The 16,520-nt window shown below is 41.4% G+C and overlaps 1 protein-coding gene across 1 annotated transcript in view; it reads right to left on the reverse strand.

Annotated features, from left to right (window-relative positions):
- The window catches only part of traf6 (TNF receptor-associated factor 6), a 41,317-nt gene that overhangs the window by 21,775 nt on the left and 3,022 nt on the right, over positions 1–16,520 (reverse strand). The window contains exon 5 of the mRNA XM_042317942.1: positions 16,319–16,390. Within this exon, the coding sequence (XP_042173876.1) occupies positions 16,319–16,390 (72 nt within the window). The remainder of the gene's footprint in view (positions 1–16,318; positions 16,391–16,520) is intronic.

Genomic DNA, 16,520 nt, shown 5'->3' on the forward strand with positions numbered 1-16,520 from the left:
CTCATAGGTTTAGTAATCAGGACTACCTCCACCATCATCTCATAGGTTTAGTAATCAGGACTACTGCTCTACACCACCACCTCATCATCATCTCATAGGTTTAGTAATCAGGACTACTGCTCTACACCATAGGTTTAGTAATCAGGACTATCATCATCTTAGGTTTAGTAATCAGGACTACTGTTCTACACCACCACCATCATCATCTAGGTTTAGTAATCAGGACTACTGTTCTACACACCACCATCATCTCATAGGTTTAGTAATCAGGACTACTGCTCTACACCACCATCATCATCTCATAGGTTTAGTAATCAGGACTACTGTTCTACACACCACCATCATCTCATAGGTTTAGTAATCAGGACTACTGTTCTACACCATCATCATCTCATAGGTTTAGTAATCAGGACTACTGTTCTACACCACCATCTCATAGGTTTAGTAATCAGGACATCTACACCACCATCATCTCATAGGTTTAGTAATCAGGACTACTGTTCTACTCATCATCTCATAGGTTTAGTAATCAGGACTACTGTTCTACACCACCATCTCATAGGTTTAGTAATCAGGACTACTGTTCTACACCACCATCATCATCATCTCATAGGTTTAGTAATCAGGACTACTGCTCTACACCACCATCATCATCTCATAGGTTTAGTAATCAGGACTACTGCTCTACACCTCCATCATCAAGGTTTAGTAATCAGGACTACTGCTCTACACCACCACCATCATCATCTCATAGGTTTAGTAATCAGGACTACTGCTCTACACCACCACCACCATCATCATCTCATAGGTTTAGTAATCAGGACTACTGCTCTCCACCACCACCATCATCATCTCATAGGTTTAGTAATCAGGACTACTGCTCTACACCACCACCACCATCATCATCTCATAGGTTTAGTAATCAGGACTACTGCTCTACACACCATCATCATCATCTCATAGGTTTAGTAATCAGGACTACTGCTCTACACCTCCATCATCTCATAGGTTTAGTAATCAGGACTACTGCTCTACCACCACCATCATCATCTCATAGGTTTAGTAATCAGGACTACTGTTCTACACCACCATCTCATAGGTTTAGTAATCAGGACTCCACATCATCATCTCATAGGTTTAGTAATCAGGACTACTGTTCTACACCACCATCATCATCTCATAGGTTTAGTAATCAGGACTACTGTTCTACACCACCATCATCATCTCATAGGTTTAGTAATCAGGACATCTCATCTCATAGGTTTAGTAATCAGGACTACTGTTCTACACCACCATCTCATAGGTTTAGTAATCAGGACTACTGTTCTACACCACCATCATCATCATCTCATAGGTTTAGTAATCAGGACTACTGTTCTACACCACCATCATCATCTCATAGGTTTAGTAATCAGGACTACTGTTCTACACCACCATCATCATCTCATAGGTTTAGTAATCAGGACTACTGTTCTACACCACCACCATCTCATAGGTTTAGTAATCAGGACTACTGTTCTCATCATCATCTCATAGGTTTAGTAATCAGGACTACTGCTCTACACCACCATCATCATCTCATAGGTTTAGTAATCAGGACTACTGCTCTACACCACCATCATCATCTCATAGGTTTAGTAATCAGGACTACTGCTCTACACCACACCACCACCATCATCATCTCATAGGTTTAGTAATCAGGACTACTGCTCTACACCACCACCACCATCATCATCTCATAGGTTTAGTAATCAGGACTACTGCTCCACCACCATCATCATCTCATAGGTTTAGTAATCAGGACTACTGCTCTACACCACCATCATCATCTCATAGGTTTAGTAATCAGGACTACTGCTCTACACCACATCATCATCTCATAGGTTTAGTAATCAGGACTACTGCTCTACACCACCATCTCATAGGTTTAGTAACCATCATCATCTCATAGGTTTAGTAATCAGGACTACTGTTCTACACCACCATCATCATCTCATAGGTTTAGTGATCAGGACTACTGCTCTACACCACCATCTCATAGGTTTAGTAATCAGGACTACTGCTCTACACCACCATCATCATCTCATAGGTTTAGTAATCAGGACGACTGCTCTACACCATCATCATCTCATAGGTTTAGTAATCAGGACTACTGTTCTACACCACCATCATCATCTCATAGGTTTAGTAATCAGGACTACTGCTCTACACCACCATCATCATCTCATAGGTTTAGTAATCAGGACTACTGCTCTACACCTCCATCATCATCTCATAGGTTTAGTAATCAGGACTACTGCTCTACACCTCCATCATCATCTCATAGGTTTAGTAATCAGGACTACTGCTCTACACCACCATCATCATCTCATAGGTTTAGTAATCAGGACTACTGTTCTACACCACCATCTCATAGGTTTAGTAATCAGGACTACTGCTCTACACCACCATCATCATCATCATCTCATAGGTTTAGTAATCAGGACTACTGCTCTACACCACCATCTCATAGGTTTAGTAATCAGGACTACTGCTCTACACCACCATCTCATAGGTTTAGTAATCAGGACTACTGCTCTACACCACCATCATCATCTCATAGGTTTAGTAATCAGGACTACTGCTCTACACCACCATCATCATCTCATAGGTTTAGTAATCAGGACTACTGTTCTACACCATCATCATCTCATAGGTTTAGTAATCAGGACTACTGCTCTACACCATCATCATCTCATAGGTTTAGTAATCAGGACTACTGCTCTACACCACCATCATCATCTCATAGGTTTAGTAATCAGGACTACTGTTCTACACCATCATCTCATAGGTTTAGTAATCAGGACTACTGTTCTACACCATCATCATCTCATAGGTTTAGTAATCAGGACTACTGTTCTACACCACCATCATCATCTCATAGGTTTAGTAATCAGGACTACTGCTCTACACCACCATCATCATCTCATAGGTTTAGTAATCAGGACTACTGTTCTACACCATCTCATAGGTTTAGTAATCACTGTTCTCATCTCATAGGTTTAGTAATCAGGACTACTGCTCTACACCACCATCATCATCTCATAGGTTTAGTAATCAGGACTACTGTTCTACACCATCATCTCATAGGTTTAGTAATCAGGACTACTGTTCTACATCATCATCTCATAGGTTTAGTAATCAGGACTACTGTTCTACACCACCATCTCATAGGTTTAGTAATCAGGACTACTGCTCTACACCACCATCATCATCATCATCTCATAGGTTTAGTAATCAGGACTACTGCTCTACACCACCATCTCATAGGTTTAGTAATCAGGACTACTGCTCTACACCACCATCATCATCTCATAGGTTTAGTAATCAGGACTACTGCTCTCCACCACCACCATCATCATCTCATAGGTTTAGTAATCAGGACTACTGCTCTACACCACCACCACCATCATCATCTCATAGGTTTAGTAATCAGGACTACTGTACCATCATCATCTCATAGGTTTAGTAATCAGGACTACTGCTCTACACCACCATCATCTCATAGGTTTAGTAATCAGGACTACTGCTCTACACCACCACCATCATCATCTCATAGGTTTAGTAATCAGGACTACTGTTCTCTCATCATCTCATAGGTTTAGTAATCAGGACTACTGTTCTACACACCATCATCATCTCATAGGTTTAGTAATCAGGACTACTGCTCTACACCACCATCATCTCATAGGTTTAGTAATCAGGACTACTGTTCTACACCACCATCATCATCTCATAGGTTTAGTAATCAGGACTACTGTTCTACACCACCACTACATCATCACCATCATCTCATAGGTTTAGTAATCAGGACTACTGTTCTACACCACCATCATCTCATAGGTTTAGTAATCAGGACTACTGCTCTACACCACCATCATCTCATAGGTTTAGTAATCAGGACTACTGCTCTACACCACCATCATCATCTCATAGGTTTAGTAATCAGGACTACTGCTCTACACCACCATCATCTCATAGGTTTAGTAATCAGGACTACTGTTCTACACCACCATCATCTCATAGGTTTAGTAATCAGGACTACTGTTCTACATCATCATCTCATAGGTTTAGTAATCAGGACTACTGTTCACCACCATCATCATCTCATAGGTTTAGTAATCAGGACTACTGCTCTACACCATCATCATCATCTCATAGGTTCAGTAATCAGGACTACTGCTCTACACCACCACCACCATCATCATTTCATAGGTTCAGTAATCAGGACTACTGCTCTACACCACCATCATCATCTCATAGGTTTAGTAATCAGGACTACTGTTCTACACCACCATCTCATAGGTTTAGTAATCAGGACTACTGCTCTACACCACCATCATCATCTCATAGGTTTAGTAATCAGGACTACTGCTCTACACCATCATCATCTCATAGGTTTAGTAATCAGGACTACTGCTCTACACCACCATCATCTCATAGGTTTAGTAATCAGGACTACTGTTCTACACCACCATCTCATCTCAGGTTTAGTAATCAGGACTACTGCTCTACACCATCATCATCTCATAGGTTTAGTAATCAGGACTACTGCTCTACACCACCATCATCTCATAGGTTTAGTAATCAGGACTACTGCTCTACACCACCATCATCTCATAGGTTTAGTAATCAGGACTACTGCTCTACACCACCATCATCATCTCATAGGTTTAGTAATCAGGACTACTGCTCACACCACCATCATCATCTCATAGGTTTAGTAATCAGGACTACTGCTCTACACCACCATCATCATCTCATAGGTTTAGTAATCAGGACTACTGCTCTACACACCACCATCATCATCTCATAGGTTTAGTAATCAGGACTACTGCTCTACACCACATCATCTCATAGGTTTAGTAATCAGGACTACTTCTACACCACCATCATCTCATAGGTTTAGTAATCAGGACTACTGCTACACCACCATCATCATCATCTCATAGGTTTAGTAATCAGGACTACTGCTCTACCACCACCATCTCCATCATCATCTCATAGGTTTAGTAATCAGGACTACTGCTCTACACCACCATCATCATCTCATAGGTTTAGTAATCAGGACTACTGCTCTACACCACCATCATCATCTCATAGGTTTAGTAATCAGGACTACTGTTCTACACCACCATCATCATCTCATAGGTTTAGTAATCAGGACTGTTCTACACCACCATCTCTGTTTAGTAATCAGGACACCACCATCATCATCTCATAGGTTTAGTAATCAGGACTACTGCTCTACACCACCATCATCTCATAGGCTTAGTAATCAGGACTACTGCTCTACACCACCATCATCATCTCATAGGTTCAGTAATCAGGACTACTGCTCTACACCACCATCATCATCTCATAGGTTTAGTAATCAGGACTACTGCTCTACACCTCCATCATCATCTCATAGGTTTAGTAATCAGGACTACTGCTCTACACCATCATCATCTCATAGGTTTAGTAATCAGGACTACTGTTCTACACCACCATCATCATCTCATAGGTTTAGTAATCAGGACTACTGCTCTACACCAACACCATCATCTCATAGGTTTAGTAATCAGGACTACTGTTCTACACCACCATCTCATAGGTTTAGTAATCAGGACTACTACTATCCACCACCATCATCATCTCATAGGTTTAGTAATCAGGACTACTGTTCTACACCACCATCTCATAGGTTTAGTAATCAGGACTACTGTTCTACATCATCATCTCATAGGTTTAGTAATCAGGACTACTGTTCTACACCACATCATCTCATAGGTTTAGTAATCAGGACTACTGTTCTACACCACCATCATCATCTCATAGGTTTAGTAATCAGGACTACTGTTCTGCACCAGCACCACCATCTCATAGGTTTAGTAATCAGGACTACTGTTCTACACCACCACCATCTCATAGGTTTAGTAATCAGGACTACTGTTCTACACCACCACCATCTCATAGGTTTAGTAATCAGGACTACTGTTCTACACCACCATCATCTCATAGGTTTAGTAATCAGGACTACTGTTCTACACCACCATCATCATCTCATAGGTTTAGTAATCAGGACTACTGTTCTACACCACCATCTCATAGGTTTAGTAATCAGGACTACTGTTCTACACCACCATCATCATCATCTCATAGGTTTAGTAATCAGGACTACTGCTCTACACCACCATCATCATCTCATAGGTTTAGTAATCAGGACTACTGCTCTACACCTCCATCATCATCTCATAGGTTTAGTAATCAGGACTACTGCTCTACACCACCACCACCATCATCATCTCATAGGTTCAGTAATCAGGACTACAGCTCTACACCACCACCACCATCATCATCTCATAGGTTCAGTAATCAGGACTACTGCTCTACACCACCACCACCACCATCATCTCATAGGTTCAGTAATCAGGACTACTGCTCTACACCACCACCACCATCATCATCTCATAGGTTTAGTAATCAGGACTACTGCTCTACACCACCATCATCATCTCATAGGTTTAGTAATCAGGACTACTGCTCTACACCTCCATCATCATCTCATAGGTTTAGTAATCAGGACTACTGCTCTACACCACCATCATCATCTCATAGGTTTAGTAATCAGGACTACTGTTCTACACCACCATCATCATCTCATAGGTTTAGTAATCAGGACTACTGCTCTACACACCATCATCATCTCATAGGTTTAGTAATCAGGACTACTGTTCTACACCACCATCATCATCTCATAGGTTTAGTAATCAGGACTACTGTTCTACACCACCATCTCATAGGTTTAGTAATCAGGACTACTGCTCTACACCACCATCTCATAGGTTTAGTAATCAGGACTACTGCTCTACACCACCATCATCATCTCATAGGTTTAGTAATCAGGACTACTGCTCTACACCACCATCTCATAGGTTTAGTAATCAGGACTACTGCTCTACACCACCATCTCATAGGTTTAGTAATCAGGACTACTGCTCTACACCTCCATCATCATCTCATAGGTTTAGTAATCAGGACTACTGCTCTACACCACCATCATCTCATAGGTTTAGTAATCAGGACTACTGCTCTACACCACCACCACCATCATCATCTCATAGGTTCAGTAATCAGGACTACTGCTCTACACCACCACCACCATCATCATCTCATAGGTTTAGTAATCAGGACTACTGCTCGACACCTCCATCATCATCTCATAGGTTTAGTAATCAGGACTACTGCTCTACACCACCATCATCTCATAGGTTTAGTAATCAGGACTACTGCTCTACACCACCACCATCTCAGGTTTAGTAATCAGGACATCACCACCATCATCATCTCATAGGTTTAGTAATCAGGACTACTGCTCTACACCACCATCATCATCTCATAGGTTTAGTAATCAGGACTACTGTTCTACACCACCATCATCATCTCATAGGTTTAGTAATCAGGACTACTGCTCTACACCACCATCTCATAGGTTTAGTAATCAGGACATCATCATCATCTCATAGGTTTAGTAATCAGGACTACTGCTCTACACCACCATCATCATCTCATAGGTTTAGTAATCAGGACTACTGTTCTACACCACCATCATCATCTCATAGGTTTAGTAATCAGGACTACTGTTCTACACCACCATCATCATCTCATAGGTTTAGTAATCAGGACTACTGCTCTACACCATCATCATCTCATAGGTTTAGTAATCAGGACTACTGCTCTACACCACCATCATCATCTCATAGGTTTAGTAATCAGGACTACTGCTCTACACCACCATCATCTCATAGGTTTAGTAATCAGGACTACTGTTCTACACCACCATCATCATCTCATAGGTTTAGTAATCAGGACTACTGCTCTACACCATCATCATCTCATAGGTTTAGTAATCAGGACTACTGTTCTACACCACCATCATCATCATCTCATAGGTTTAGTAATCAGGACTACTGTTCTACACCACCATCTCATAGGTTTAGTAATCAGGACTACTGTTCTACACCACCATCTCATAGGTTTAGTAATCAGGACTACTGCTCTACACATCACCATCTCATAGGTTTAGTAATCAGGACATCATCATCTCATAGGTTTAGTAATCAGGACTACTGCTCTACACCATCATCATCAGGTTTAGTAATCAGGACTACTGTTTAGTCATCATCTCAGGTTTAGTAATCAGGACTACTGCTCTACACCATCACCACCATCATCATCTCATAGGTTTAGTAATCAGGACTACTGTTCTACACCACCATCTCATAGGTTTAGTAATCAGGACTACTGTTCTACACCACCATCATCTCATAGGTTTAGTAATCAGGACTACTGTTCTACACCATCACCACCATCATCATCTCATAGGTTTAGTAATCAGGACTACTGTTCTACACCACCATCTCATAGGTTTAGTAATCAGGACTACTGTTCTACATCATCATCTCATAGGTTTAGTAATCAGGACTACTGTTCTACACCACCACCATCTCATAGGTTTAGTAATCAGGACTACTGTTCTACACCATCATCATCTCATAGGTTTAGTAATCAGGACTACTGTTCTACACCACCATCATCATCTCATAGGTTTAGTAATCAGGACTACTGTTCTACACCATCATCTCATAGGTTTAGTAATCAGGACTACTGCTCTACACCACCATCTCATAGGTTTAGTAATCAGGACTACTGCTCTACACCTCCATCATCATCTCATAGGTTTAGTAATCAGGACTACTGCTCTACACCACCATCATCTCATAGGTTTAGTAATCAGGACTACTGCTCTACACCATCACCACCATCATCTCATAGGCTCAGTAATCAGGACTACTGCTCTACACCACCACCACCACCATCATCATTTCATAGGTTCAGTAATCAGGACTACTGCTCTACACCACCATCATCATCATCTCATAGGTTTAGTAATCAGGACTACTGCTCTACACCTCCATCATCATCTCATAGGTTTAGTAATCAGGACTACTGCTCTACACCATCATCATCTCATAGGTTTAGTAATCAGGACTACTGCTCTACACCACCATCATCATCTCATAGGTTTAGTAATCAGGACTACTGCTCTACACCACATCATCTCTAGGTTTAGTAATCAGGACTACTGCTCTACACCACCATCATCATCTCATAGGTTTAGTAATCAGGACTACTGCTCTACACCCACCATCTCATAGGTTTAGTAATCAGGACTACTGTTCTACACCATCATCTCATAGGTTTAGTAATCAGGACTACTGTTCTACACCACCATCTCATAGGTTTAGTAATCAGGACTACTGCTCTACACCATCATCATCATCATCTCATAGGTTTAGTAATCAGGACTACTGTTCTACACCACCATCTCATAGGTTTAGTAATCAGGACTACTGTTCTACATCATCATCTCATAGGTTTAGTAATCAGGACTACTGTTCTACACCACCATCATCTCATAGGTTCAGTAATCAGGACTACTGCTCTACACCACCATCATCATCTCATAGGTTTAGTAATCAGGACTACTGCTCTACACCTCCATCATCATCTCATAGGTTTAGTAATCAGGACTACAGCTCTACACCACCACCACCATCATCATCTCATAGGTTTAGTAATCAGGACTACTGCTCTACACCACCACCATCATCATCTCATAGGTTTCAGTAATCAGGACTACTGCTCTACACCACCACCACCATCATCATCTCATAGGTTTAGTAATCAGGACTACTGCTCTACACCACCATCCTCATCTCATAGGTTTAGTAATCAGGACTACTGCTCTACACCACCATCATCATCTCATAGGTTTAGTAATCAGGACTACTGCTCTACACCAACACCATCATCTCATAGGTTTAGTAATCAGGACTACTACTCTACACCACCATCATCATCATCTCATAGGTTTAGTAATCAGGACTACTGTTCTACACCACCATCTCATAGGTTTAGTAATCAGGATTACTGCTCTACACCAACACCATCATCATCTCATAGGTTCAGTAATCAGGACTACTGCTCTACACCATCACCATCTCATAGGTTCAGTAATCAGGACTACTGCTCTACACATCATCATTTCATAGGTTCAGTAATCAGGACTACTGCTCTACACCATCATCATCATCATCTCATAGGTTTAGTAATCAGGACTACTGCTCTACACCATCATCATCTCATAGGTTTAGTAATCAGGACTACTGCTCTACACCACCACCATCATCTCATAGGTTTAGTAATCAGGACTACTGCTCTACACCACCATCTCATAGGTTTAGTAATCAGGACTAATGCTCTACACCACCACCATCATCATCTCATAGGTTCAGTAATCAGGACTACTGCTCTACACCACCATCATCATCTCATAGGTTTAGTAATCAGGACTACTGCTCTACACCTCCATCATCATCTCATAGGTTTAGTAATCAGGACTACTGCTCTACACCTCCATCATCATCTCATAGGTTTAGTAATCAGGACTACTGCTCTACACCATCATCATCTCATAGGTTTAGTAATCAGGACTACTGCTCTACACCACCATCATCATCATCTCATAGGTTTAGTAATCAGGACTACTGCTCGACACCTCCATCATCATCTCATAGGTTTAGTAATCAGGACTACTGTTCTACACCACCATCATCTCATAGGTTTAGTAATCAGGACTACTGTTCTACACCACCATCTCATAGGTTTAGTAATCAGGACTACTGTTCTACATCATCATCTCATAGGTTTAGTAATCAGGACTACTGCTCTACACCATCATCATCTCATAGGTTTAGTAATCAGGACTACTGCTCTACACCACCATCATCATCTCATAGGTTTAGTAATCAGGACTACTGTTCTACACCACCATCTCATAGGTTTAGTAATCAGGACTACTGTTCTACATCATCATCTCATAGGTTTAGTAATCAGGACTACTGTTCTACACCATCATCTCATAGGTTTAGTAATCAGGACTACTGCTCTCTCATCATCATCTCATAGGTTTAGTAATCAGGACTACTGTTCCATCATCATCTCATAGGTTTAGTAATCAGGACTACTGCTCTACACCACACCACCATCTCATAGGTTTAGTAATCAGGACTACTGCTCTCACCACCATCTCATAGGTTTAGTAATCAGGACTACTGCTCTACACCACACCACCATCATCATCTCATAGGTTTAGTAATCAGGACTACTGTTCTACACCACCATCATCATCTCATAGGTTTAGTAATCAGGACTACTGTTCTACACCACCATCATCTCATAGGTTTAGTAATCAGGACTACTGCTCTACACCATCATCATCTCATAGGTTTAGTAATCAGGACTACTGTTCTACACCACCATCATCATCTCATAGGTTTAGTAATCAGGACTACTGTTCTACACCATCATCATCTCATAGGTTTAGTAATCAGGACTACTGTTCTACACCACCATCATCTCATAGGTTTAGTAATCAGGACTACTGTTCTACACCACCATCATCTCATAGGTTTAGTAATCAGGACTACTGTTCTACACCACCACCATCTCATAGGTTTAGTAATCAGGACTACTGTTCTACACCACCATCATCATCTCATAGGTTTAGTAATCAGGACTACTGTTCTACACCACCATCTCATAGGTTTAGTAATCAGGACTACTGTTCTACACCACCATCTCATAGGTTTAGTAATCAGGACTACTGTTCTACACCACCATCATCATCATCTCATAGGTTCAGTAATCAGGACTACTGCTCTACACCACCATCATCATCTCATAGGTTTAGTAATCAGGACTACTGCTCTACACCTCCATCATCATCTCATAGGTTTAGTAATCAGGACTACTGCTCTACACCATCATCATCTCATAGGTTTAGTAATCAGGACTACTGCTCTACACCACACCACCACCATCATCATCTCATAGGTTTAGTAATCAGGACTACTGCTCTACACCACCACCACCATCATCATCTCATAGGTTTAGTAATCAGGACTACTGCTCTACACCACCACCACCATCATCATCTCATAGGTTTAGTAATCAGGACTACTGCTCTACACCACCACCATCATCATCTCATAGGTTTAGTAATCAGGACTACTGCTCTACACCATCATCATCTCATAGGTTTAGTAATCAGGACTACTGCTCTACACCACCACCATCATCATCTCATAGGTTTAGTAATCAGGACTACTGTTCTACCACCATCATCATCTCATAGGTTTAGTAATCAGGACTACTGCTCTACACCACCCATCTCATAGGTTTAGTAATCAGGACTACTGTTCACACCACCATCATCATCTCATAGGTTTAGTAATCAGGACTACTGTTCTACACCATCATCATCTCATAGGTTTAGTAATCAGGACTACTGTTCACCACCACCATCATCTCATAGGTTTAGTAATCAGGACTACTGCTCTACACCACACCACCACCATCTCATAGGTTTAGTAATCAGGACTACTGCTCTACACCACCATCATCATCATCTCATAGGTTTAGTAATCAGGACGACTGCTCTACACCATCATCATCTCATAGGTTTAGTAATCAGGACTACTGCTCTACACCTCCATCATCATCTCATAGGTTTAGTAATCAGGACTACTGCTCTACACCACCACCACCATCATCATCTCATAGGTTCAGTAATCAGGACTACTGCTCTACACCACCACCACCATCATCATCTCATAGGTTCAGTAATCAGGACTACTGCTCTACACCACCATCATCATCTCATAGGTTTAGTAATCAGGACTACTGTTCTACACCACCATCATCATCTCATAGGTTTAGTAATCAGGACTACTGCTCTACACCATCATCATCTCATAGGTTTAGTAATCAGGACTACTGTTCTACACCACCATCATCTCATAGGTTTAGTAATCAGGACTACTGTTCTACACCACCATCATCATCATCTCATAGGTTTAGTAATCAGGACTACTGTTCTACACCACCATCTCATAGGTTTAGTAATCAGGACTACTGCTCTACACCACCATCATCATCATCATCATCATCTCATAGGTTTAGTAATCAGGACTACTGCTCTACACCACCATCATCATCATCTCATAGGTTTAGTAATCAGGACTACTGCTCTACACCACCACCACCACCATCATCATCTCATAGGTTCAGTAATCAGGACTACTGCTCTACACCACCACCATCATCATCATCTCATAGGTTTAGTAATCAGGACTACTGCTCTACACCACCACCACCACCCATCATCTCATAGGTTTAGTAATCAGGACTACTGCTCTACACCACCATCATCATCATCTCATAGGTTCAGTAATCAGGACTACTGCTCTACACCACCATCATCATCTCATAGGTTTAGTAATCAGGACTACTGCTCTACACCTCCATCATCATCTCATAGGTTTAGTAATCAGGACTACTGCTCTACACCATCATCATCTCATAGGTTTAGTAATCAGGACTACTGTTCTACACCACCATCATCATCATCTCATAGGTTTAGTAATCAGGACTACTGTTCTACACCACCATCTCATAGGTTTAGTAATCAGGACTACTGCTCTACACCACCATCTCATAGGTTTAGTAATCAGGACTACTGCTCTACACCACCATCATCATCTCATAGGTTTAGTAATCAGGACTACTGCTCTACACCACCATCTCATAGGTTTAGTAATCAGGACTACTGCTCTACACCTCCATCATCATCTCATAGGTTTAGTAATCAGGACTACTGCTCTACACCTCCATCATCATCTCATAGGTTTAGTAATCAGGACTACTGCTCTACACCTCCATCATCATCTCATAGGTTTAGTAATCAGGACTACTGCTCTACACCACCACCACCATCATCATCATCTCATAGGTTTAGTAATCAGGACTACTGCTCTACACCATCACCATCTCATAGGTTCAGTAATCAGGACTACTGCTCTACACCACCACCACCACCACCATCATCATCTCATAGGTTCAGTAATCAGGACTACTGCTCTACACCACCACCACCATCATCATCTCATAGGTTTAGTAATCAGGACTACTGCTCTACACCACCATCATCATCTCATAGGTTTAGTAATCAGGACTACTGTTCTACACCACCATCATCATCTCATAGGTTTAGTAATCAGGACTACTGTTCTACACCACCATCTCATAGGTTTAGTAATCAGGACTACTGCTCTACACCACCATCTCATAGGTTTAGTAATCAGGACTACTGCTCTACACCACCATCTCATAGGTTTAGTAATAGGGACTACTGCTCTACACCATCATCATCATCATCTCATAGGTTTAGTAATCAGGACTACTGCTCTACACCATCATCTCATAGGTTTAGTAATCAGGACTACTGCTCTACCATCATCATCATCTCATAGGTTTAGTAATCAGGACTACTGCTCTACACCACCCATCATCATCTCATAGGTTTAGTAATCAGGACTACTGTTCTACACCACCATCTCATAGGTTTAGTAATCAGGATTACTACTCTCCACCACCATCATCATCATCTCATAGGTTTAGTAATCAGGACTACTACTCTCCACCACCATCTCATAGGTTTAGTAATCAGGACTACTGCTCTACACCACCATCATCTCATAGGTTCAGTAATCAGGACTACTGCTCTACACCATCACCACCATCATCATCTCATAGGTTTAGTAATCAGGATTACTGTTCTACACCACCACCATCTCATAGGTTTAGTAATCAGGACTACTGCTCTACACCACCATCATCATCTCATAGGTTTAGTAATCAGGACTACTGTCTACACCACCACCATCATCTCATAGGTTTAGTAATCAGGACTACTGCTCTACACCATCATCATCATCTCATAGGTTTAGTAATCAGGACTACTGTCTCACCACCATCATCATCTCATAGGTTTAGTAATCAGGATTACTGCTCTACACCAACACCATCATCATCTCATAGGTTCAGTAATCAGGACTACTGCTCTACACCATCACCATCTCATAGGTTCAGTAATCAGGACTACTGCTCTACACCACCACCACCATCATCATTTCATAGGTTCAGTAATCAGGACTACTGCTCTACACCACCATCATCATCATCATCATCTCATAGGTTTAGTAATCAGGACTACTGCTCGACACCTCCATCATCATCTCATAGGTTTAGTAATCAGGACTACTGCTCTACACCATCATCATCTCATAGGTTTAGTAATCAGGACTACTGCTCTACACCATCATCATCTCATAGGTTTAGTAATCAGGACTACTGCTCTACACCATCATCTCATAGGTTTAGTAATCAGGACTACTGCTCTACACCACCATCTAATAGGTTTAGTAATCAGGACTACTGCTCTACACCACCATCATCTCATAGGTTTAGTAATCAGGACTACTGCTCTACACCACCATCATAACCTCATAGGTTTAGTAATCAGGACTACTGCTCTCTACATCATCATCATCTCATAGGTTTAGTAATCAGGACTACTGCTCTCACACCTCCATCATCTCATAGGTTTAGTAATCAGGACTACTGCTCTACACCACCATCATCATCTCATAGGTTTAGTAATCAGGACTACTGCTCTACACCTCCATCATCTCATAGGTTTAGTAATCAGGACTACTGCTCTACACCACCATCATCTCATAGGTTTAGTAATCAGGACTACTGCTCTACACCTCCATCATCTCATAGGTTTAGTAATCAGGACTACTGCTCTACACCACCATCTCATACATTTAGTAATCAGGACTACTGCTCTACACCATCATCATCTCATAGGTTTAGTAATCAGGACTACTGCTCTACACCATCATCATCTCATAGGTTTAGTAATCAGGACTACTGCTCTACACCATCATCATCTCATAGGTTTAGTAATCAGGACTACTGCTCTACACCACCATCTCATACATTTAGTAATCAGGACTACTGCTCTACACCACCATCTAATAGGTTTAGTAATCAGGACTACTGCTCTACACCACCATCATCATCTCATAGGTTCAGTAATCAGGACTACTGCTCTACACCACCATCATCATCATCATCTCATAGGTTTAGTAATCAGGACTACTGTTCTACACCACCATCTCATAGGTTTAGTAATCAGGACTACTGTTCTACACCACCATCATCATCTCATAGGTTTAGTAATCAGGACTACTGTTCTACACCACCATCTCATAGGTTTAGTAATCAGCTAAATCTAAAACGGCAGCCATCAGGTCTCCTTCCCCACCTGGTCTCTGATGAGCTCCATACCGCAGTACTGACACACCACGTTGGCAAAGGGACACAGCGACTCATGAATCTGAGGACACAACAAAAACAATGTTCAAAAGGCTGTCACATGACCAGCTTCAGAAATAACACAGTCTATCCACTTTTTTCACTGAACATTAAAGGGGAGCTCCAATGGAGAACGAACACAGTTTCTTACT

The sequence above is a fragment of the Oncorhynchus tshawytscha genome, unplaced genomic scaffold (genome assembly GCF_018296145.1).
Source record: "Oncorhynchus tshawytscha isolate Ot180627B unplaced genomic scaffold, Otsh_v2.0 Un_scaffold_3036_pilon_pilon, whole genome shotgun sequence".
Classification (NCBI taxonomy): domain Eukaryota; kingdom Metazoa; phylum Chordata; class Actinopteri; order Salmoniformes; family Salmonidae; genus Oncorhynchus; species Oncorhynchus tshawytscha.